Source organism: Culex pipiens, chromosome 1, assembly GCF_016801865.2.
Source record: "Culex pipiens pallens isolate TS chromosome 1, TS_CPP_V2, whole genome shotgun sequence".
Lineage (NCBI taxonomy): Eukaryota > Metazoa > Arthropoda > Insecta > Diptera > Culicidae > Culex > Culex pipiens.
The window spans coordinates 119199812-119225370 of record NC_068937.1 but is presented as its reverse complement, the minus strand read 5'-3'; the positions used below and the strand labels follow the sequence as shown (position 1 = coordinate 119225370).

The 25559-nt window shown below is 35.9% G+C and overlaps 2 protein-coding genes across 2 annotated transcripts; both read left to right on the top strand.

Moving 5' to 3' along the window:
* The first annotated feature begins 2007 nt into the window (after window positions 1-2007).
* LOC120421191 (ribonuclease P protein subunit p20) lies at window positions 2008-3294 on the top strand. Its single transcript, XM_039584395.2, has 3 exons — window positions 2008-2426; window positions 2492-2660; window positions 3153-3294. Exons 1-3 carry the CDS (start codon window positions 2133-2135, stop codon window positions 3272-3274), a joined length of 585 nt encoding a protein of 194 aa, XP_039440329.1. The 5' UTR covers window positions 2008-2132; the 3' UTR covers window positions 3275-3294.
* Window positions 3295-3392: 98 nt separating this feature from the next.
* Window positions 3393-3981, top strand: LOC120421194 (transmembrane protein 203). Its single transcript, XM_039584399.2, has one exon. It carries the CDS (start codon window positions 3414-3416, stop codon window positions 3870-3872), a length of 459 nt encoding a protein of 152 aa, XP_039440333.1. The 5' UTR covers window positions 3393-3413; the 3' UTR covers window positions 3873-3981.
* The last annotated feature ends 21578 nt before the right edge of the window (window positions 3982-25559 follow it).

Below are 25559 nucleotides of genomic sequence, written 5' to 3'. Positions count from 1 at the left end.
TAAAGACACTTAACCATTGCAATGGCATTCGAACGTCCAGAAATTTTTGAAATTAAAAAAAAAATAATCACTATATGGTAAAATGCTTCTACAAACAACACAAAGAAAACAATTTTTTGAATGAAACATTCTGAATCAAGATTTGATTTTTTTCTAAAACAAACATGGCCGCCTAATGGCCGATCGCCTTTCAGAGTCGATGCCTTTCAGAGTCCTCAAATAAAAAAAAAGTGATAAGAAATGGTTTTTATCGTGTTTTTTACCGTTGTACATAAAAATTTACATAGGGCTTTACTGCCGTTCTACGCATAATTGTCCCATGTTCAAAAAAGTGCAACTGAGAAAAACGCGAATGAAATTTTTCGACCGATTTCTGTGTTTCTACGCATAATTGTCCCGTGGGTTCCTATTCGCCCTTTGTATTTGTATTTTATTTTTCAAAAATATACCGAAGGTGTGTCCCTAATCGCCCCAGTTAGCAGTTTATCACCCTTATTTGAGATTATCTTGCTATTCAACAGGTAAACAAGACATAATGCTCAGTAAAACTAATGATTCCGTGTAAGAAATACTTGGTGGGACAATTATGCGTAGAAGTTTAACGATGGGACAAACAGACTTGGTGTTGTTTTTAATGAGTTTTCGAACAAAGTACCAGATTTTAAGTGTTTTTCTTAAACCACACATCAGACTAAACTTAAAAATGTCATAAAGTCAAAATCCTCCAAAACTGACATGGGATAATTATGCGTTGAACGGCAGTTTAGGACTCTATTTTTAATAATGACAAGTAAAGTGCTTGGGGCGTTATCTAATCAAAATAATTTCTTTGTTTTAGAAAAGCATTCAAATCTTGATTCAGAATGTATCAATCAATGTATTCTGGACCCTGAATTCAGAACCATCATGTGCAGTCATTGTCCCAAAAGTGAAAGACTCCATCAACGACCTTAATTTCTTAAATTCTAAAATTCTGAAGATCTACAATAGGGCCCTGTCCCACACATAAGGCTACGTGTTAAGTTTTCACGAAAAAACAGGATTTCGTTCTGATTTCTAGAACAAAGTACTGGATGTTATAGGTTCTTTTGAAAAATCACACGATTTTGAACCAAACTGCATCAATAACTCAAAAGTGATGAAAATGCATATGGGACATTTATGCGATCATGGGCAGTAAAGCCCTATGTAAATATTTATGTACAACGGTAAAAACACGATAAAAACCATTTCTGATCACTTTTTTTTCTATTTTGATGCAAAACAAAAAAAAATGGCAAGACAAAATTTTTCGATGGATCAACCATGGTTCCCTTGGAACGAGCTGTCAAGTAGTACCTTTTCTGTCAAGAAGGGCCGCGAAGTTAATTTTTCAAAATTGATTTAAAAATGCGGTCGTACAAGGTCATTGTACTCAGAAAAATAAGCGATACCGTTGTGTACAATAATATCACAAATTTAGGCTTAATTTTAGGACCCAATTCTGAAAATCAAAGATTCTGAAATTTTAAATTTCTAAAATTTTGAATTTAAAAAAAAATCAAAAATAACTAATTTATTAAATTAGTAAATAAGTGAATTTTGAGCTCTCATCTCGGCCTAAATATGAGTTGATTGATTAAATTGCGATAGGCCTTGGTACTCCTGCATTACAGTTTAACTGGGATTTAACCTAGGTACTCCTGCATTAAAGTTTAACTGGGATTTAACCTAGGTACTCCTGCATTAAAGTTTAACTGGGATTTAACCTAGGATTTAACCCATAAATTTGATGTTTTTTCTCTTTTGCCGTTGTTTGGTACCTCAACGATTTTTTGATTTTTCAAAGATATCATGAGTTTAAATTTGATTTAGCAGGGAACAACTTTATTCTTTATGAATTATTTTTTAAGAACTCCGACTCTGAAATCATCAACGCTAATAATACTCCGACACATATCATATCATACAGTTTTCACCTACACCATGAGGCAATCTTGAACATTTTTGACATTTGCCTCCGCTCTCGATTTCGCACTGTTTTGTAAACATTTCCTCTTTATTCGTGCCGTGGTTCCGCAGTTCCCTAATTTCACGTCGAAAACTTCCGCCAAACCGATGGGATTCCAGCTCCCGGTGGCAGTGTGCGTATAATGAGTGACGGAGCGGCCCCGGTTGCGCGCGACGAAAGTGCCCCTGTAAAGGCCAACGCAGCAGCGAACCGCGGTAAGAACAACAACAGTAATAACAACTCCAAAAGATCGGCGGCGCCCACTTCCGGTGGTGGTGGTGGCAACAAATCGGATCGTAGTGCTCCGGCGGCACCGGACGGTTCTGCCGGATCTGGACGCAAGAACAGTGATCGGCACGTGCTGAAGAAACGGGTTCTGCCAAAGTATTACACGCGGGAGAACGACATCTACGTGACGTACAAGTCGGACTTTGTGGTAGGTTCCGGGAGGGATCATTAGGGAAGTGGTCAGTTTAAAAATATTGATGTTTTTTTTTGCAGTTGCAGTTCAAGCGCTGTCTAGAGATATTGAATTCGTCCATCGGAGAGGTGTTCCTGCACTGCACGGGTCGCGCCATCAACCGCGGCATCAATCTCGCCCTCAAAGTTAAGGCAGAATATCCGGACGCTTTTGATTACGAGGTCAACACTTCCACGATAACCGTAACTGGTAAAATAGTCTTAACTGCATTACTGCCGTTCTACGCATAATTGTCCCATGTTCAAAAAAGTGCAACTGAGAAAAACGCGATTGAAATTTTTCGTCCGTTTTTTGTGTTTCTACGCATAATTGTCCCGTGGGTCCCCATTCACCCCATAAGTCCCTAACCATGCCAGTTAGCAGTTTATCACTCTTATTTTGAATTCTCTTGGTATACAATAGGTAAATAAGGCAAAATACGTCGTAAAACGGATCATTTCGTGCAAGAAAATACTTGGTGGGACAATTATGCGTAGAAGTTTAACGATGGGACAAACAGACTTGGTGTTGTTTTCAATGAGTTTCCGAACAAAGTACTAGATTTTATGTGTTTTTCGAAAAGTGATCGTCAAACTAAACCTAAAAATGACAAAAAGTCAGAACCGACCAAAAATGACATGGGACAATTATGCGTAGAACGGCAGATTAGCGCACAGAAATTCATCATTGTTTCACTCGCAGACGATCTCCACCCGCTAAAGGACGACGATGATTTCGGCGAGCAGCGCCGAATGAACTCCTGTCTGCACGTCCGACTGTATCGTACCGTTAAGCTGAAGCCGGCCAGCACCGGCGCGGCCTAAACCTCCCACCATTCATCCCGCAAGCATAGCGCTCCTTCCGGAAACGCCCCTGGAATCGCTGCTCCCGCCCGCGTCGAGCAAATCCGACACCATTGCCAAGATAGCCCCGTCACGCAGCAGCACCAGCGGCAGCCGGAAGATGACCGACGAGGTCGAAATCAAGACCTACTTCAAACTGCTCGACGTCGTCAAATGGATCGGCATAACGCAGTTCGAGATGCTGGTCAATTTGCTGGCCTTTCTCGTGTTCACCATCATTCTGACGGTCAAAGTGACCACCGGAACGCTGGCGGCCACCCCGATCAGCACCAGCGAGTGGTTGCTCATGTTTTCGCCCCTCTTTTGTGGTGATTTTTGTAACGCGTACTTTTGCGTCATCGTCGGCATCCGGATGTACCTGGGGAACAAGCACCGGCAGGCATTGCACCGGCTGTCCTGGAGCATCCACGTGCTGCTGCTGACCGCCGGCTTCAAGTATCTGGTGTGCATGAAACTGTCCGGCCAGAGTGGGCTCGAGTACAGCGAGGTCTTTTCGCCGATCTTTGTGCTGCTGCAGTTGATTGCGGTGAAGGCGTGCCAGTTCAAGCAGCAGTCGTGAGGGGATGACGGCGGAACGAGCGGGGGTAGCGGTGCAGGTAAGGTGGGCGTTGAATGTTTGGGGTCGTTCTTTATTTTTATGTTTCGAAATAACATGATTCATTTAGTAATTCGTTGTAATTCCTGTTGGACGAAACATACCGAAAAACCATTCGAAATTTACTAAAATGGTACTAAAAAGGGTGCAAAAAATTCATAAATGTTACTCTACAGCAGGGGTGCCTAACATTTAGGCCCTGCGGGCCAGACCTGATTTTCTTGAAGCATTGGCAGGCCGGAAAAAATGTTTGATAAAAGTTTTAAGAAACAAATTGCAGGCCAAGGATTGATACCTAAGAACATGCGTGCTCTTCGGTTGACATCCAGGTTACGAACATCCTGGAAGGAGCACAACTAACTACATCCGTAGTTCTGTTAGATCATTCGAATTATCTTGATCAGAACTGTATAGATCTGGTTTCTTGCAAGTGTCCTATTTTCTGGATCTGGTACGTTTCACCGAATGTCGTTTCGCCGACGGTCATTTCGCCGAATGTCGTTTCGCCGAATGGTACGTTTCGCCGAAAGTCATTTCGCCGAATGGACGTTTCGCCGAATCGAATAAAAATTAACTTTTTTGTATAATTTATGCTATTTGTTCGCTGCAGTGCCATCTTGTAATTCACTCATGCAAACTTGAGAAGGAGTGGCAAGATAATAATATAATAATTTAAAAAAGTAAAGAACGTCTCATGTTTCAAAGAATGCATAAACTCACAGAAATAATACAAATAATTTGCTTAAAAAATTAAGAATGCAAAAACTAACAGAAATTTTTCTAAATGTTATGCTAAAAATCAAAATAACTGCTCATGTTTGAAAGAATGCAAAACCTCCCAAAAATTATAGAAATAATATGCTTAAAAAACTAATAATGCATAAACTCACCGAAATATTTGAAAAGTATACCAAAAATATAGAATGCAAAAACTAACAGCAATTTTGCAAAATGTTGTGCTGAAAATCAAAAGAACTGCTCATGTTTGAAAGAATGCGAAAACTCCCAAAAATTATACAAATATTTTGCTTGAAAAACAAAGAATGCAAAAACAAACAGAAATAATCTAAATTATAAGCAGCCGATTAAAAGAACTGCTCATATTTGAAAGAATGCAAAAACTAACTCACAGAAATAATTAAAAAATATGCTCAAATACAAAGAATGCGAAAACTAACAAAAAATTTCCAAAATGTTATGCTGAAAATCAAAAGAACTGCTCATGTTTCAAAGAATGCAAAAACTCATAAAAATTATACAAAAATTTGCTTAAAAAACAAAGAATGCAAAAACTTACAGAAATTTTCCAAAATGTTATGCTAAAAATCAAAAGAACTGCTCATGTTTGAAAGAATGCAAAAACTCCCAAAAATTATACAAAAAAAATGCTTGAAAAACAAAGAATGCAAAAACAAACAGAAATAATCTAAATTATAAGCAAAGCAGCCAATTAAAAGGACTGCTCATGTTTGAAAAAATGCAAAAACTCACAAAAATTATAAAAATAATTTGCTTAAAAAACAAAGAATGCAAAAACAAACAGAAATATTCAAAATTATGAGCAGAAAATAAAAGAACTGTTCATGTTTGAAAGAATGCAAAAACTCTCATAAATAATTTAAACAATATGCTCAGTAAACAAAGAATGCAAAAACTACCGGCATTTTTTCAAAATGTTATGCTGAAAATCAAAAGAACTGCTCATGTTGGAAAGAATACAAAAACTTACAAAAATTATACAAATAATATGCTTAAAAAACAAAGAATGCAAAAACTAACAGAAATTTATCAAAATTATAAGCAGAAAATTAAAAGAACTGCTCATGGTTAACAGAACGCAAAAACTCACAGAAATAATTCAAATGATATATTAAAACAATAATGCAAAAAACTAACAGAAATTTATGCAAAAACTCACAGAAATTGTATGCTGAAATTAAATAACTGCTTAAGTTTGAAAGAATGCAAAAACCCGCAGATTTTTTTTCATCTAGATTATTTTTTAAGCGATTGTTTATGTATAAACAATACTAAGTATTGTTTATGCATAAACAATACTAAGAAACAAAAAAATACATTTTTTTTTAGGAAGATTGAAAAATCACCTTTTAGGGACATTATACTTTTTCAAAATATTTTAATACAATTTGTGTCCATTTTATATATTTATTATACGATTATTTGCCAATTCGGCGAAACGTCCCATTCGGCGAAACGTCCCATGCGGCGAAACGACATTCGGCGAAATGACCTTCAGCGAAATGACCGTCGGCGAAACGACATTCGGCGAAATGTCCCGCACCCCTATTTTCTAACCTCCACGTTGGCTTGGTTTTCATGATGATCTAGCTGGTGGCCTGTGGAAACGGCTCGTAAACCTTTGACCACCGTGGGTCAGAGTCGAGGCGGCTAAAAGCAAGGGGCGCGACAATGTGGGAAAGGGAAGAAATTTGTGATTGTAGACGGTACTGTTTTGATTCGCAGTATGTTGAGTCAACTGCTGTGGATGTACCTGAACATCGCAGAACGGGGTTTCTCTTCTTTCCATTTTAATCTACCATCAATCTTCTGTTTATTTTGTTTCACTGATTCTCTAGCATGCCTTCTGTTTATTATCGTCTATTTCTGTCTGTTTTCCCTTAATTTGGCAGTGATGTCAATTTTGTTTATCATGTGCCTTTTCTTTATTTATCTATTTGAATAATTTTTCATCTGCCCTATAAATTGCCCTCAATACAATCTTACCTCTATTTATGAACTATTGTTACTTTCTTTATCTACTTCATACTATCTATCTTTCTTTCACTATTGATTCTTTAAATAGTATATTTCTTTCACTGCCCATTGTGTTCAATCTTCACCTATTTCTTCAAACAAGTGAGGTTCGAGCCCTTACTCAATTTATGGAATGATCAAACAATTAACACAAATATTACTATTGTACTTTTGCTATTTTTTTTATAAAATGCTTAGGCCCAAAAAATTATAACAAAACACCCCGACAGAAGAAATAGCAACAAACAAAATCTAACACTAAGGAAGATTTCAGGAGAAAACAATACACAGTAAATAACAGTTAGATTTTGAATTCAAACTAGAAATAATAAATTTTTCGCTTAAATAAATGTTGATAGGCACATAAATGGTTAGGCGCTTATACTTACATCAAACCCTACGCAATGTACCACTCAAAGCGTGTTCTAGCGTGTTGCTCGTACTGACTCAGAGCAAGGGTGAGATGTAGGTGTAAGGGCAGTGCGTGTTCATTGGGAACCTGGTGCATAAGATCGGTCAAGGCCCGTTCTTACACTGAAAATTGCGAATTGCGAATGTTTCATCGCAAATGTGCAAGGGGTGTAAATACTTTTTTTACATACTGTGTGTCCCCTGAACAAACTCATGCACAAACATAGTCCATAAATGCTTGTGTTTGGGCATGGTAGCGCGTTTTAGGAAAAAAATGTATTTTTGAGAGAAAAAATTTCAAAAATCACTTCGGAGTGCATAATTAGCAATGGAAGCGTGCGGTCGTAAAATAATAAATTAGGGTGAAAAGTGATTTTTTTGTGTGTGCCTTATGTTGCGCATATTTGTCGTGAATTGTGTGTGTCGATTGTGGGCGGTGTGGCAACGCGGTTGCTTGACATGATCGATCGTGTTTTTATGTGTTATTTTTTCTTGCTAGCAATGATAATATCAGTCCTTTATCATCGTCGATCGGAAGGCACGCTGCCTGTTAAGTTTGTCGTAGTAATTATGTTCCAAAATAACATAGTGTTAAATGTGTTTCCTGTTTCAGTCGATTGCGGGCGGTGAGGCCACCCGTTTGCCTTAGAGAATTATTCGTGTCTTGAACATCATTTTTGTTCAGGAATTGGTGTGTTTTTGTGCTTTTGTAATCTTAAATAATTGTTTTATGATTTAAATAAAAGGCCTTCCTACATCATCGTTTTTGCGCGAAAGGCACGATGTCGTTCAAATTGTGTGTATTTTTTTTGAATTAGGTGTTAAAATTTCACGGTGAAAAAGTCCTTTCTATATAATCGTTGGTCGAAAGATACGCTGACATTTCGGATTGTCGAGTTAATAGTGGAGCAAAATTTTCATTTATTAGATGTTGAAATAACTGTGTGTGAGTTATTTTAAGTGTTAACCAGAAAGACCTTCCCATAGCATCGTTGCTCAGAAGGCTCGCCGACGGGTCTGTTTTGAAAGTCCTCCCCATAGCATCGTAGCTCGGGTGGCATCGAAAGCCAATACCTTATCCTACTAACCAAAAAAAAAACCTTTGATACTTGACAGGTATAAAGCAAAAAACTATGTTATCGGACTAACATTCCTCCCTTTCGTTGAACTGCAGGGTTCCTGGAAGGGCGCCGGTATTGACCAATAAATTACAAGTAAATTACCAATAAATTACAAGTAAGATACAAGTATTTCTCTTATTATTATTGTTATTCCAAAATCATTTGTAGATGAATGCGCTTTTGTTTAAAGTATTTGTGGTTAAAGTACAGATCGTGAAGATTGTAGTCATTTTTTGTTTTTCTCTAAACAACTTTAAAATGCTCTTAAATCATGTTTTCTTAGTTCCTATCTGTTTTCTGTTCGATGTCGGTTGATGATTCAAGAAGCAATAACTCTAACAATTTGAGTATTCCAGGTATTGTGATGAAATCTGCTCTCATTCACAACAAACTTTCTGTATGCTGTATGAATAGCCAAAGTATATGTGCTCGAAAATTAACTAAATTGGATGAACTTCGCAATATTGCATACATTTCCAAAGTCGACGTCATGTGTGTTTGTGAGTCATGGTTGAAAATGGAAATACCAAACGACGTACTTGAAATTGATGGTTATAAAATTATAAGATGTGATCGTAAAGGAAGAATTGGAGGTGGTATCTTGTTGTATGTTAAAAACTTTTTAAATTGTAAAGTCATCATATCATCACATGATATTGACAATGCACCAACTGAATTTATTTTCGTCGAAGTTTCTGTAAATCATGAAAGTTTACTCATGGGATTTATCTACAATACTCCAAATTCCGATTGTTCTCAGTTGATGATTGATTTGCTTTCCCGTAGTAATTTACAGCATGAACACATGATTATCATGGGCGATTTCAATACCAATCTTCTTGACCTGAACTCTTCTAACACAAGACGTTTTTTAAAGTGTTTACAAAGTTTGTCTCTGAAACCTGTTGGAGAAATTCCCACACATTTTCACAGAACAGGAGCATCTTTGATAGATCTTCTATTAACTAACAAAAAAGAATTTATTTTGCGTTTTAACCAAGTGTCTGTACCGTTTATGTCCAATCATGATTTAATTTTTGCGTCTGTTGATGTTGATGTATCGAATGTTAATGAAAATATTTGTTTTCGTGATTATGGTCACATGAATTCGTCTCTGCTTTTAACAATGTTTGATCAGATCGATTGGAATTATTTTTTTAGCATTGACAATCCAGATATCTTAGTAGATTTTTTCAATACAAACATTAAACATTTGCATGATAACTGCGTTCCATTACGGAATTTTATCCAAAAACCCCATAATAAACCTTGGTTTAATGCAAACTTGTCTAAAGTAATTGTTGATAGAGATTTAGCTTTTTCTAAATGGAAACAATTTAAACATGATAATGACCTCACGCTTTATAAAAGGCTTAGAAATAAGGCAACAAATATGATCAACAATGCCAAGAAAAATTATTTCAGCACAATGTTTGCTCAAAATTTGAACTCGAAAGAATTATGGAATAAACTCAATGCTATTGGATTTAAGAAAAAAAATAAAAACGAAAAAAACAACCTAAATGCAGATCAAATCAATCATTTCTTTGCAAGTAATTTTTCAACTGGGATCAGTTCATCCACAACATTGAATGCTATCCCACCTGTACCTGAGGCTTTTGCTTTTAAACCTATCGAATCATATCATGTTGTTAATGCAATATATGATATAAAATCTAATGCAGTTGGTCTGGACGAAATTCCAATTAAATTTTGCAAAGCTATAATTCCCCTCATAGTTGAACCCATTCGACATATTTTTAATAAAATAATTAAAACTTGTATTTACCCCAAAGTTTGGAAAATATCGAAAGTTGTACCTATTAAAAAGAAAGGTCTTAAACTTAGTTTGGACAATTTACGTCCAATTAGTATTTTATCTGCGCTTTCTAAAGCTTTTGAAAGAGTTATTAAAAAACAAATTACGGATTTTGTTTCTCGTTTTGATTTATTAACACCTTGCCAGTCGGGATATCGCCCAAGACATAGTACTAAAACAGCAATGCTAAAGATATGTGATGATATTGGTTTAGTGATAGACTCAGGTGGATACGTTGTGCTTATTCTTTTAGACTATTCTAAAGCATTCGATACTATTTGTCATAAAACTTTGTGTGATAAATTAAAAATGATTTTTGGTTTTTGTCCTGATGCAGTACGTTTAGTACGATCTTATTTGTCAAATAGATTTCAAACTGTTTTTAACGACGGAATATTTTCTCAGTTGCTTCCGGTTCTTTCAGGAGTGCCACAAGGATCCGTTCTTGGTCCATTACTTTTCTCATTATACATTAATGATCTACCGTCACACCTACAAGGATGTGGTGTTCACTTGTTCGCAGATGACGTACAGATATATTTTGACTGTACCAATAAACCACAACTTGAAATATCTAACATGATAAATACAAATATGACCATTGTTGCCAATTGGGCTATTTCAAACAATTTAAAACTTAATGCATCAAAAACGCAAGCTATTTGTATTTCAAGATCAAAAAGACCTGTGTTTAAACCCGACATATTTTTAAATAATCAATTAGTTCATTATAACGATACAGTTATCAGCTTAGGAGTGAAAATTACCAGTAAATTCGAGTGGGACGAATTCATTTTGATGCAGTGTGGAAAAGTTTATGCTGCTTTAAGATCCCTTCGTCTCAAAGCAAATCATCTCGACTTTAAGATTAAACTAAAATTATTTAAAGCTTTAATTTTACCGCACTTTATAACCTGTGACTTTGTGTTGAAACAATCGTCCACTTTTGCTTATAATAAATTAAAAGTTGCTTTAAACTGTTGTGTACGTTTTGTGTTTGGTTTAAATCGTTTTGCAAGCGTGACTCACAGACAGAATATCCTAATTGGTTGTCCGTTTTCTCGTTTTGGTGTGCTTAGATCAGTTCTACTCTTACATAAATTTATTGTCAATCAGTCCCCTCCATACATCACCTCAAAAATAACTCCTATGAGAAGCCGAAGAGGAAGAAAATTCATCTTGCCAAGATTTAGATCATCTCACTATGCCAATTCTTTTTTTGTTAGAGGTATTGCAGAATGGAATCAATTGCCGCCTAATCTACAATTGTTAAATTCGAGTATAGGATTTAAGAAAGCATGTTTAGAGCATTTTAATAATAGTTAGTTTTTAGATTAATTCAGTTTGATTGTCTAGTTCTTTCTTTCGTTGTTTACCAATTGTTTCTCAGCGCATTTCATTCTACGTCACGGCGTGAACAGATAAGATGTATGTCTTAAGTTCGGAATAAATATAAACAAACAATAAATTAGTGATCTTCAGAGGATAAACACTTTAAACAGTGAACGATGGTAAGCTCCCACTGATCATTTTTGATTCATTGTATAACTTCAGCTGATCTGTCAATAACGGAGTAGCAGCTCATTGGCAATCAACCATGCTCATGCTAAAAAAATTCTATAATCACTCCGACAAATGCGCAAAACTAATTTCAACCAAAACTAATGCATGCAGCTTGTAGAAAATTTCACGGAGAACGTTATCCTTGTTTTAACATTTAATTTATGTTCATGCAAAGTTCAATACAACGTTTTAGTGTACTGAAAGGCACATTGGGGAACAATAAGCAAGTTTCTACTCACAGTATTCCAAAATAAGTTGTTTAAATAGTGAAAATCAGCAAATTGGATGGAGTTAGGAGCGAGTGAACCTGCCAAACATACGAGAATTTCTTCTATTTTTGATATTTTTAGTAAGCTCGTTCAAAAACTAAATTAGTTTGATTTGGTTCTATGGAAACATCGTTCCGGACATCCTAATCTATTATCCTAGGGTTAAGCGCCAAGATTTTGACCACTTTTCATTTTTTGGGACGCCCTGTTGTACTATGTTTGCAACTAATCTGTCCCGAAAAGATTATTCATAAAAGTCTAGGATTTAATCATTTATAAAGATGCACATACCAATTATGAAAACATGTTGAAAGAAACTGCTCCAATCCGGCATCAGTATGGTCTGAAGGCACCTGTTTTCATATCGGAAAGTGAAATATTGAATATTCAAAAATTATCATAAAATCAATTTCCATTGGGGTCGTGCATAAACCACGTGGCCTTTTTTTGGAGAATTTTTGACCCCCCCCTCCCCCCTCATGGTTTTTCGTGGTTTCACGCCAACCCCCCCCCCCCCCTATATGGCCACGTGGCTTTTTCCTCCCAGGTGAAAAATTAAAAAAAAAACAAATTTAGTATAGATTTCAAAAATGTTTATCCATCATTGATATACTGACAGTGGGAGCGACTTTGGATCAAAAAACGATATTACTGTTGTTATTTAAACATAATAAAAACATTTCAAATCATATCGAAATAAACAATGTTGGGGAATGTTCCTGAATGATTTACCAACATTTTCCCAGAATATGGCTAAGTATAATCTCACCGTTCATAAATGCCAATCGTTTTAAAATTGGGTCAAATAGAAAACATTTTTAATTGGTGTATGTGCTGTAAAACCATTAAAACCAATTTAATATTATAAAAAAACAGAGATTCACTCAAAAGTGTGAAAAAATATAACATTACAAAGTTTAAGGTAAATAATAACAGTATAACAATTAATTGAAATGGTACAGAAAGTAAAAAAAAACTCTCAACAAAACAAAAAACTTAGTAATACATGTGTATTCAAAATTATGGAATTGCAGTGCAATTAATTGCATCCAGAATAAACATGCTTTAAGAATTAAAGTTTTTTTTTATATAAACAGCATTAATGATTTAATTAAAATGCGCTGTTAGATATTTTCATAAAATAAAAATTATTAAATAAAAAAGTAAAGAGTTTTGTTTAAGGAAAAAAATATTTTTATTATATTTTAAGGAAAATATCTAGTTATGAAAGCTTCTAAATAATACTTGTTTTATTCCAAACATTCATAAAAATCCAAGCTAAAGCAACTTTTCTTATTGATTAAGCATGATTGATTCCAATGATTCAGTGTGTCCAAAAAAAAGTCAAGTTGTGTAATTTATTTCTCCATACAAGAATCAGAGTTCAGAATAGACCGCCGCACTTTGCGCAGTAGCCAGACTGACGCTCTCTAGAACTGCAGAATGTTAACTTATCTTGCCAAGGATAACATATTAACATTGAAAATCGAACCATTAATTGCTGAGATATCGACATTATAAAATGGTGGGTTGTTTGGGTGAGACTTAGTAAACATCAATTTTTCTGTTTTTAATCTTTGCATGAAAATATCTCAGCAACTAAAGGTCTTATCAAAAAAAGCAAAATATAGAGAATTTTCTCAGCATTTTGAAAATATTTTTTTTCAAAGGTGGGCAAACATGGGCACTAATTTTTAAAATTAATAACGGAATCTTATTTTAAGTTAAACAAATTGCTATAACTTGAAAACGGTGCAATTTATGAAAATTTCACTTACGTACTCTTTGATTGCAAATCCGATTTTACATCGAAAATTGAAGTTGAAAAATTTTTGCGACCAATATTTAGTTTTTTTAATCGGTATTGATTCAAAAATTCATAACTCAAACAAAGATTTTTTGCCTGTTGTGGAAAGTTCTGAAAAGCTGGCAAATAAAAAAAGTGTTATTTTGCCAATCTTGTTTGAGTGACAAAAAATGAAATTAAAAATCAGCAAAATAAATTACCGTTTATCATTTTTTTTTCAGTGTAGTCCTTATCCATACCTACAACTTTGCCGAAGACACAAAATCGATCAAAAAATTCCTTCAAAAGATAGAGATTTTTGAATTTTCATATTTCATTAGCTGCCAAATTTGTATGGAAAACTATACGGACAAACTAATGATGCAAAATGGCTTCTTTGGGCATACCGAAGGCACCAACAAAGTTTCAGACGGTAACTTCAACTCGCTGGTTCTCGGGCATAACTTAACCAATCGGGACGATTCTTGTTTCCAGGGATTTGTAAGTATGTCTAGATGATCCTAAAATTTTGCAGAACTTGATTTGAACAAATCTGTAATTTCTGCAACCGAAAACATCGTTCCAACTTTTTTTAAACAATAGCCTCCGCGGATTGTTCGGCGATTTTTTTTTTACACGCGAAAAAATAGTTGGAACGATGTTTTTGATCGCAAAAATTACAGATTTGATCAAATTGAGTTCTGCAAAGTTTTAGGATCATTTAGACATCCTAACAAATCACTGGAAAAAAAGAATTGTCTTGATTGGGTGAGTTATGTCCGAGAACCAGCGAGCTGAAGTTACCGTTCCAACTTTTTTGGAGCCTTGGGCGTTGGAATGTTAAGAAGTTTTATTTATGTTGATCTTTAACGGCATTGTATTGAAATTTATTTTACAAATTGTTATCGGCATTTGAAAATTAAGTGACTCTTTAAAACTTAAATTGTTTTAATGTGTCTATATATTTGAGTGGTTTTATCTCAAATATGATGTTGAAGGTATAGTATGTTTTCTCAGCTAAAAGAAAAACAAGTATATTCAGGAAAGGGCACCTTTGGTCCCTATTTTTTAATCTATAAATTAATTAGGAAACAAAAACAATTTTTGCTTGAAGTTCGTTTTTTTCTAAAAATCTAAAATGTTTGCCCATGTTTCTTTTTCGCTCAAGAAATGGTTCCTATTAACATTAAAAAAATACCTACAACTTTGCCGAAGGATAGTACCACAGAGTAAGACAGAGTCACCACTGCCTCTTAATTTTTGATTCAACTTTGTGGTACATCGCAGGTACATCGCACGCCTGCTACCAGCAAACCTTATGGAGCCAAAAAAATAAAAGACTTTTCTACGGACTGGTCACGGACTGGACTGGTTACTTTGTGATTACATGTATTTTATGAAATGTTTTGTAATTAACAATCCGAATTGTGTTACCCATTGAATGACGAATACCTTGTAGACCAAAATATTCATCCAATGTTTTGGTGAATATTAAAGTATGTATCGTTCGTTTTTTTGTGACTGGTTATTTTTAAATGTTAGACGTTTCACTTGCAAATGAGGTAGTGAAACTGAAATTTTGCGCGATAATCCTGAAATTGGGGTTTTTAGTTTCTTTTTACTTAAAAAAAATATTGCATGAGAGAGGAGAGACAAGATATCTTGAGATTGTTTTAAGTGTCAAAAGAAAATCTTTTGATAAAGATTCTTCGATCACTTAAAGGACCAATAAACACCGTAGCTAAGATCTAAGATTTTGAAAATATTTTTTTTTCTCAGAGAATTATTTTTAAGACACTACATTTACAATACATATTTAGTCTTTTGCCTTGTTACGAAAATCTTATATAAATTGTCAGCAATATTTATTTTTTAAATTGCTCGAAAATAGAAATATCGAAGACTACAGAGCAATTCTCTACGAAATCGATCTTTTTTCTTCAATTTTAATATTTGTATTTTTTAATCCGACTGAAACTTTTTTGGTGCCTTCGGTATGCCCAAAGAAGCAATTTTGCATCATTAGTTTGTCCATATAATTTTCCATACAAATTTGGCAGCTGTCCATACAAAAATGATGTATGAAAATTCAGAAATCTGTATCTTTTGAAGGAATTTTTTGATCGATTTGGTGTCTTCGGCAAAGTTGTAGGTATGGATACGGACTACACTGGAAAAAAATAATACACGGTAAAAAATTTTTTGGTGATTTTTTTATTTAACTTTTTAACACTAAAACTTGATTTGCAAAAAAACACTATTTTTATTTTTTTTTATTTTTTGATATGTTTTAGAGGACATAAAATGCCAACTTTTCAGAAATTTCCAGGTTGTGCAAAAAATCATTGACCGAGTTATGAATTTTTTAATCAAAACTGATTTTTCAAAAAATCGAAATTTTGGTCGCAAAAATTTTTCAACTTCATTTTTTGATGTAAAATTGAATTTGCAATCAAAAAGTACTTTAGTGAAATTTTGATAAAGTGCACCGTTTTCAAGTTATAGCCATTTTTATGTAACTTTTTTCAAAATAGTCGCAGTTTTTCATTTTTTAAAATTAGTGCACATGTTTGTCCACTTTTGAAAAAAATATTTCTGAAAAGCTGAGAAAATTCTCTATATTTTGCTTCCTCGGACTTTGTTGATACGACCTTTAGTTGCTGAGATATTGCCATGCTAAGATTTAAAAACAGGAAAATTGATGTTTTCTAAGTCTCACCCAAACAGCCCACCATTTTTCAATGTCGATATCTCAGCAACTAATGGTCCGATTTTCAATGTTAAATTATGAAACATTTGTGAAATTTTCCGATCTTTTCGAAAACAATATTTTCAAAATTTTCAAATCAAGACTAACATTTTAAAAGGGCGTAATATTCAATGTTTGGCCTTTTTGAAATGTTAGTCTTGATTTGAAAATTTTGAAAATATTGTTTTCGAAAAGATCGGAAAATTTCACAAATGTTTCATAATTTAACATTGAAAATCGGACCATTAGTTGCTGAGATATCGACATTGAAAAATGGTGGGCTGTTTGGGTGAGACTTAGAAAACATCAATTTTCCTGTTTTTAAATCTTAGCATGGCAATATCTCAGCAACTAAAGGTCGTATCAACAAAGTCCGAGGAAGCAAAATATAGAGAATTTTCTCAGCTTTTCAGAAATATTTTTTTCAAAAGTGGACAAACATGTGCACTAATTTTAAAAAATGAAAAACTGCGACTATTTTGAAAAAAGTTACATAAAAATGGCTATAACTTGAAAACGGTGCACTTTATCAAAATTTCACTAAAGTACTTTTTGATTTCAAATTCAATTTTACATCAAAAAATGAAGTTGAAAAATTTTTGCGACCAAAATTTTGATTTTTTGAAAAAATCAGTTTTGATTAAAAAATTCATAACTCGGTCAATGATTTTTTGCACAACCTGGAAATTTCTGAAAAGTTGGCATTTTATGTCCTCTAAAACATATCAAAAAATAAAAAAAATTAAAAATAGTGTTTTTTTGCAAATCAAGTTTTAGTGTTAAAAAGTTAAATAAAAAAATCACCAAAAAATTTTTTACCGTGTATTATTTTTTTCCAGTGTAGTCCGTATCCATACCTACAACTTTGCCGAAGACACCAAATCGATCAAAAAATTCCTTCAAAAGATACAGATTTTTGAATTTTCATACATCATTTTTGTATGGACAGCTGCCAAATTTGTATGGAAAATTATATGGACAAACTAATGATGCAAAATTGCTTCTTTGGGCATACCGAAGGCACCAAAAAAGTTTCAGTCGGATTAAAAAATACAAAAAAAAAATCGAATGACCGAAATCCTAGAGAACTGCTCTACATCTACTTTCAATGCAAATTTGCAAGCTCATTTTTAGCTACAAGATACCATCAACTTAAAAATGAAATTTGGTTTGCATTTTGGTACTCATTTTTAAGGGTATATTAACTTTGGAAACTGTCACTTTATTTTTTAACAGCTTTTAAACTTTTGTAATACATGAGTATTATAAAGTGTTTGTTCAATAACAGGCTCAAAGTATTGATATGAATCTTCCAAAATACATAATTAAATATTGAATTGGATAATGTTGTAACATTGAAATATAAGTAATAATTCTAAACACAATAATTGTATGATTTTAAAGTGTAACAAAAAATGTATGCATATAAGTAAACTTAATGTGCGTTTTTTTTTGTTTTTTTTTATAGAATAGATTTTTTATAGAAAAGATTTTATATGAAAGGCCACGTGGTCAGCCGTCGACCCCCCCCCTCCCCCCCATGGCTTTTCATGGTTTTTTCCGGTCGGATTTTGGACCCCCTCCCCCCCCTAAGGAGGCCACGTGGTTTATGCACGACCCCTTATCGAAATCGAAAATTTCACGAAGAAAGTTTCACCTTCCCCTTCTAGACGTCACCTGATACCCGGATATTGGCCAAACACCTTCGTGGTTCATCAATTCAAAGTCATGTTTGTTTTTTTTGTTTTGTTTTGCCGGCCTATCAACCTATGAATTGCTGGGGAAAGACTAGTTTGTACGGGTTTCAACTCATCGTTGCATATTTGCATGTCTCACGGGTGAATTTTACTGCTTCAATACTTATAGCTATCAAATATGTGAAATAATTTGTTAATCCAGATAACTTTATACAACTCTTTCAATATTTGTTTTCTCTAACGGAACTTGCTTGCAATACAGTTTTCATATTGTTTGAATGTTTTGGTTTGCTTCCTGCTTTCTTTCTAAAATAAACCTGCATCATGTTATTCCAATAAATAGTTTGAATAACTACTATAAAGCCAATATTAAGAAAGTAGATATGAAAACCCCTTTCGAACTTAAACTCCAAGTCAATCCCATTTGCTTCAAGCAAAAGGGTGATTTAAAATTCAAATTTCCTAGGCTGTGTCTCCCTCCCAGCGGAGCAGAGCGTTGATGGCGCGAAGGAATGTCAAACACCACATCACATGCTCGAGTAAAAAAAAGGAGAGACTTTATGAAAACCTTTTCGCTGGGAGCGGTTCCGTTTGGTTTCCAATGCGTTTAACACGCTGCATGTGAATTATGCAAACGGCAATTTGACAAAAACAAACAATTATGCAAAGTGGATAGGAAAGTGAGCTGCTAATGCGTGGAATTGATTAGGGGCAATTTGCAGTCCTTTTGAATTGGAAAAAAGTGTTTTATGATTTTTTTTAGTATTGATTTTAAAAGTGTATTTCTTTTCTCTTTTGAATGACAGATATTATGTTCAAAATAATAACGAATATCTTCAAATTGCAATTCCAGTTTCGCAATTCGGCAACACATGCGAATTATTGCTCAATAGAGCGAGCAATAAACAGGTAACACACAAAAAATAGACTCGAATCCATTTTTGGTGATCGATTCGCATTTTGCTGCAACAATTTGCCATCGGGCCCGGGCAAATTTCGGCATCACGTCGGTCTTTGTACCGTATAATTAAATGAAGAAAGCCATCCGGTCTGGCTTGGGCCCCACTTCGCTGATGATCCGGGTATGCCAATGGTCTGTTGCGCGGGTCAATTGCTCCTCGCACCAAACTTCCTTCCGAGTCGGTGTGGCGGAGAGTTGCGCAAATTCCAACCGGTTTTTGGCCAAAACAAGTCGCGCGAGAGGAATGCACTGCGCTAGCATGAACACCTGGTTTTAGGGTAATCAGAAAAGAGTCTATTTCTTACCAAATCAATCAATATAATTTTAGTGCATCTTAAATGTATAGCATTTTCTCGAAAGCTTAGTTTTTCAAATAAATTAATTAGACAATATATTTTTAAGTAACCCTATTTTTCCAACTTAATAAAACGTCGATGACGACTACGGCGTCGAGACGCCTTTGGCACTCACAGTTATTCACACACTGAAACATGTTTTTTTTTATTGTTTTATTTCACTTTCAATTGAAAAACCTCCCGGTCCTCGTATTACCAGCTGGGGAGGGAGGGACACCATCATTGAAACGTGCAAGAGTTGAGGCACCAGGTTTTATTGATGGATTCAAAATTTGTCATTAAATGGAGTTAAAACTTTGGAATACTTTCATAATTACTACAACAATCAAACAGGAGATAAAATTTATATTTATAGATTTCAAATCAAAAAGTGTTTCTAGATTTGCAAACCTCTTCTAAACATTATTGGATAAAAAAAAACAACTATGATTTCACCACAATATTTTTTTATTCGTGTTTTGTTGCCTGAAATCAACACTTTAAAGATTAAATTAGATTTTTTTATTTTTTTTTCATGTTTAGGAGGTCATTTTGAGCAATTTTTATTCTACGAAAAACTTAACTTCTTTTGTTTTATGTTTTTCTTTTTTTCATTTTTTGTATGCATTTAGGCTGGTACAAATTTTATTTAAAGTTTTTGTCACCTTTCCCCTTCAAAGTCGGTCTGAAAAATCAGGGGGCAAAACAAAATTTTAAAATTATTTTTAGCATGTTTGGGTTTATTCAAAAATCTTTTGAATTTTGCAAAAAGTTTTCTTTTGCTGAAATTTTTGTTTTAGTAAAATCTCACATTTTTTTTAAAACAAATGTTTGCAAAAAAATTGAACTAGTTTAAAATGCATTTGAAATTACTTTTTTCATGCAAATTTTGAGACTGTGGCTTGATATTTACATTTTTATATTTTTTTTTTAATTTTAGGCCGTTGCTAATATTTTTCAAAGTTTATGTCAGCCAGTTCGACGGAATGATCACACACAGCAAATATACATAGTTAATTATGTCAAGCACTAAATTGGACCCTCTGATGAGCTTAACTTGGTCAATTCCTCGCGGCTCGACGCAGAGCGACCTTGGGCGATTAGCACCTCGATATTCGTTTTTTTTATCTAAACCCTTCAAACGGCCATTGCCAGCTTTTATTTCAAATCGGCGCAGTGCTGTCGTCCAACCCAACTCCGGGAGGTCATTAGCACCATCGGATCCGATTGATCCGAAAGTCGATCCCATCCCAACCGTTCGATCGACACGACAACCAGCTCTTTTCTCCACTGGCGTGATTTGTCACAAAGTTGATACCCTCCATCAACAAAACTCCAGCGAAAAGAAACTTGTCCACCATCGTGCGACGTCTTTGGCATCGTCCGATTGGATTTGGTATAGCTACGCGATGGCCAACGAGTCTGGCCGGTATCGGAACCCGTTATTGGGCGAGGTAACGTCTTCTAGCAGAGGGCCACCGCCAAGATCTGTAGCGACAAAGTAGGAGTCTTTTCAAAAATGTGAAATTTCTCCATATCTTTCGTTGCGTGTTGGTTGAGTTGTTGGAGCGACTCAAAATTTTATTTCTAATCTTTCCCAGAAAGAGGGAGATTCCGTTTTTTGATGATTTTTTTTATAATAAACAAACCTTATCCGACAAACTTCGTTCTGCCTTTTTTTTCGTTTGTTGACGTTTTTAACCTTTTTGCTTATTCTGCCTCCTGTGATCAAAATTTTATTTCACGTAACTTTTCCCTTAAAATCTGCAGATTTTCCGGAATCGGTTCCAGAGTGGCCAAAGTTGTAACTTTTTGGCGTAAGAACCTTCCTTGGACTTATACGAACCCAACGCAACAAAGAGCACCTCGATCCGACGTTCCGTGCTGAATTGATTTGCGTTCGAACAAAACCGTCGATTTTTTTTATATATACAAGCCTTACCCGAAAAACTTCGTCTTTTCCTTTTTTCGTTTGTTGACGTTTTTAGCTTTTTCCTTATTCATCCTCCTATGATCAAAATTTGATTTTACGCAAATTTTTCCATACAATCTGCAGATTTTCCGGAATCGGTTCCAGAGTGGCCAAAGTTACCACTTTTTAGCGTAAGAACCTTCCTTGGGCTTATACGAACCCAATGCAACAAAGAGCACCTCAATCCGACGCTCCGTATTGAACTGATTCGCGTTCGAACAAAACCATCGAAATTTTTTATATATATATTGCGCAATTCTCACTAACTTGGACTTCGCACTAAATAATTGCTATCGATCGCACTATTGCGACTTGTCAAACTGGCTTGGGAAATTTTAATTTTCTCAAAAAAATATCAAAGCGAGCCGATGTTGCTCACCTGTCAATCGCAATTTTAAAGTCCGAATGTCCAGTTTGGTGGAAACTGCGACTGGAAATGTAAATAAACAACTGATGGTTGCCTGGTTTTGGAAATTTTGTTGTCAAAAGTGCGAGAGAAAAGTGCGGGCCAAATCCAAGTTACAGTGCAAGGATCAATAGAAGATAGAAGATATATAAAGAAGATAGACGAATAATGTTGTTTTGAACAACTTTAAAAAAAATAAAATTTAACATTGTACAACTATTTACTTTTTGACACTTGCATTTCTGTCAAAGAAATTCAAAAAATAAATAAATGATATTATTTCATGTTATTTTTACTGAGTAAAGAAAATTAAACATAAACATGATCTTCTTATTGAATTAACACCTTAATTCAAGCACGCGAAAAAGGAGTATAGTTCTTTAAGATTTCCAACACAAATTTCATCATTTTTTTTAAATCCGGAATAACAAAGTTACTCGAGACAGGGTTGCCAGATCATCAATGTTTTGGATTCGTTGGAAAGGTCTTTTGATAACCTAACCAACGATGGGTCGGATAATGGATCCGGACATTGTTTACATACATTTAAGTGAGATCCGGCTACAAAAAGTACATAAATATCACATAAGCGCACATTACTTTAGAGAGGGTTGCCAGATCTGAAAAGTGTCCAAATTTGGAAAGGTCTTTCAATTACTTAACCAACGATAGGTCGGATGATGGTTATATAAAAAAGTACATGAATGTCACTTAAGTGGTCATAACTCGAGGCAAGGTTGCCAGATCTTCAATGTTTTTGACTGGTTGAAAAAGGTAGGTAGCCACCTATCAAAAAAATAAAATCAAATTAAATTATTCGCTCTACAGCATTGCCTTGGCGTTCTCGATTGCGAGATTCATACTCGAAACTAGGTGTCCGAAGGCTTGATTGTTGAGGCAATTGCAAACCTCTTTTTACATGATGGTACTTGTTGCGATCTCCTGCCATTTATTCAACTTCCGAAAATTAGCGAAAACATATTTTTATACATAACTTTTGAACTACTTATCGAAACCTCAAACAATTCAATAGCACCGTATGGGACCTTGAACCAAGTCGAATGCGACTGGTTTGGTCAAATCGGTTCAGCCCGTGCTGAGAAAACTGAGTGACATTAATGGTCACATACACACAGACATACACACACACACACACACACACACACACACACACACACACTTGTTCAGTTTTCGATTCTGAGTCGATATGTATGCATCAAGGTGGGTTTTCGAGCTTTGAATAAGAAGTTCATTTTTAGAGCAGGATTATAGCCTTACCTCAGTGAGAAAGGCAAAAGCAAAATGTTTGCTTCTGAGTGTGTTAATGGGGCTTTCAAGCTCACTAGACAAATCTCGCGAATCCCCAGCTGCGCTAATGGACTGGACATGTGCCCGCCCAGTTTGGAGTCAGTTTGGTTTAGTGGAGTGTAGAAATAGAAAACTTGTGAAAATTTGTCACATAAGTGGTGATGGGTGAGATGATGAAATTGCTTCATTTTTTACTGAATAAATGGTAAATCTGTAACCGGGTTAGTATGTCTTCGGGATCCATCTTCACCACTCTACTGACGCTCAGCTGACCTCCGCGATGATGATGAACCACCGAGGTAATAAGGTATCAATCTCATTAGCAGCTCTTTAGGAATCTCCAAATTGGCATTTAATTGTACAAATTTGCTCGCGTCGATTGTGGCCACTTTACGGCTCAGCTATAGAGATTAAGGGGCGGCCCAAAGTGGAGCAGCTGTTTGAATCTGGAGTTCAGGAGGTTCAATCAATGGTTGGTTTTATGTAAAATTATTTCCACATTTGCTGCTTTGCGTAGATCCGCTCCAATACAGATATTAATAAATATGATGGTGTGGTTACATCATGAACCATGCCATGTCGGATCGATCGATTGAGCCGGAAGAAATGAGCATCATCATCATCGTGTTTGCACGATTGAAGGAAGCTTCAGAAACAGCGAACACCTGAAGATGAATGAGCTGAGCTGGGACTTGCTATTGAGACGTGAAGTGAGTTTTTGTTCGTTAACTCAGCAGTAAATGAACGATCAACCCGGTCATTCCAGCACCAGATTACAGGCTTAGAGTTCGACGACGTCAAGGTTGGTGTGTCGAATATTCGGATCATCCTGACGAAGGTTCATTTTCAGGTTTTGTTGAACCTCTTGAATCGCATCTCAAGGGCAAATGTCAAAACGCTCAGATGAGATTCATGAATTCTATTCGTTTTCGATTAAACCAACTGGCAATTGAAGGTAATCAGCATGGCTCATCAAACATTCCTGCCACGAATCCAAAAAAAGTTGCCAAACATCGCCGCATGGTCGTCATGTACAGTTCGATCGCAGTAGCCTGTGCTGTTTCAGAACACAACGTGACTTCAACGCGCGAATTGTGCCGGCCTCACTGCTGGAACGTGCTCGCAAATTCGCGGTCAATTGACCACACCACCAACGCCTACTTGGTTCTTCTGTGCTTTGTTCTTGTGCTCTTTTTTTGTGATTGGCAAACGATCCGTTATTCGTTATAGATTTATTGCAAAGATCTTGCGGCCCACCCGGGGAAACACTGGGAAAACTCATTTTGTCGATTCTTTTGACCGATCGGAGGTCGGTCAGCTGACCAACAAATTGGGCGGCACGCCGCCAGTGAAGTTTCACTTGCAAGTAACCTGAATTCTTTCGTCACGCACCTTCATGCTATCTCTCACTCTCTTTTCGAGCGTAGAAAGGTGAGAAAACCCATGGCTCAGCCGCTCAACGCTGATGACGGTCCGTACGAAACTCGTTTTAGCTAATGGAGGGAAAGAAAAAGCCCAAGAAGCAAATCCTTCATACACATTTATTGAATCATCCCTCCTTCGGCTCTTGTTTCCAATCGGCCCAAAGCCCACACCTTTCTCCGCCACGATTGCCGCTGTGTGCTGTGCCAAGTAGCATAGGCGCAGCATGAAAGTGTTAAAATTCAGGTTATGAGCTTAGCGGACAAAAGTTTGAGCCTCCACTTTGTCGCGAAGACCGTGAGTCGTTGAAGCCGTCGTCGTCTTCGCGGATGGACAGGTCTTTGTACGACGACGACGTCAACCGAGAGCGAGCGTAGCATGCCTTGACCAGCTCTCTTTCTCCGTGGTGCGCGGTGAGCAGTTGGCCCAGCGAAAAGGTCCACGGTTGAGACAGTCGGAGGGGGACAAACGGGGTCGCATTCTTCTGGGGGATCGTCTTGGGACCTGGGAGGGCCCCCAACTTATACCAACACTTGGGGAGCACCGCTGTGTTGGTATAAGTTAGAGCTTGCGACTATCCTCGAGTTGTCACGAGAACAATGCAACAACAATAGACTAACGGGACATTGTAGCTATTGTGTTGGGGTTGACAGATTGACAGTTTGACAGAATTAACCGCATTACTTACCCTGTTCTCATCAAAAAAGCAACAAAAGAGTGCAAAATACTTACTTTGAGCTGCATCACCACTGCATCGCATTATTTCAGCTCAAAAATAACATTTTTTTCGCCCTCCTCTTTGGAGCCTGCTTCGCGAATACCTGTTTACATCGATGTCGTGTGGTGTGCGTGGTGGAGACTTGAATTTTAATGAGCACAACTGTGTGCGGACTCTCTGCTGTCTTGTTGTTGTGCCATAAGAAGAGTCCGACACGAAGCAACTGTAAAACTGCGCTGTTGATGTTGTGTTGTGTTGCGTAGACACTGCACACAAACAGAGCCACTTGGACTTGGCCTACTCGGAGTGGTGAGTTTCTGTGGTGAGTATGATCGCCGT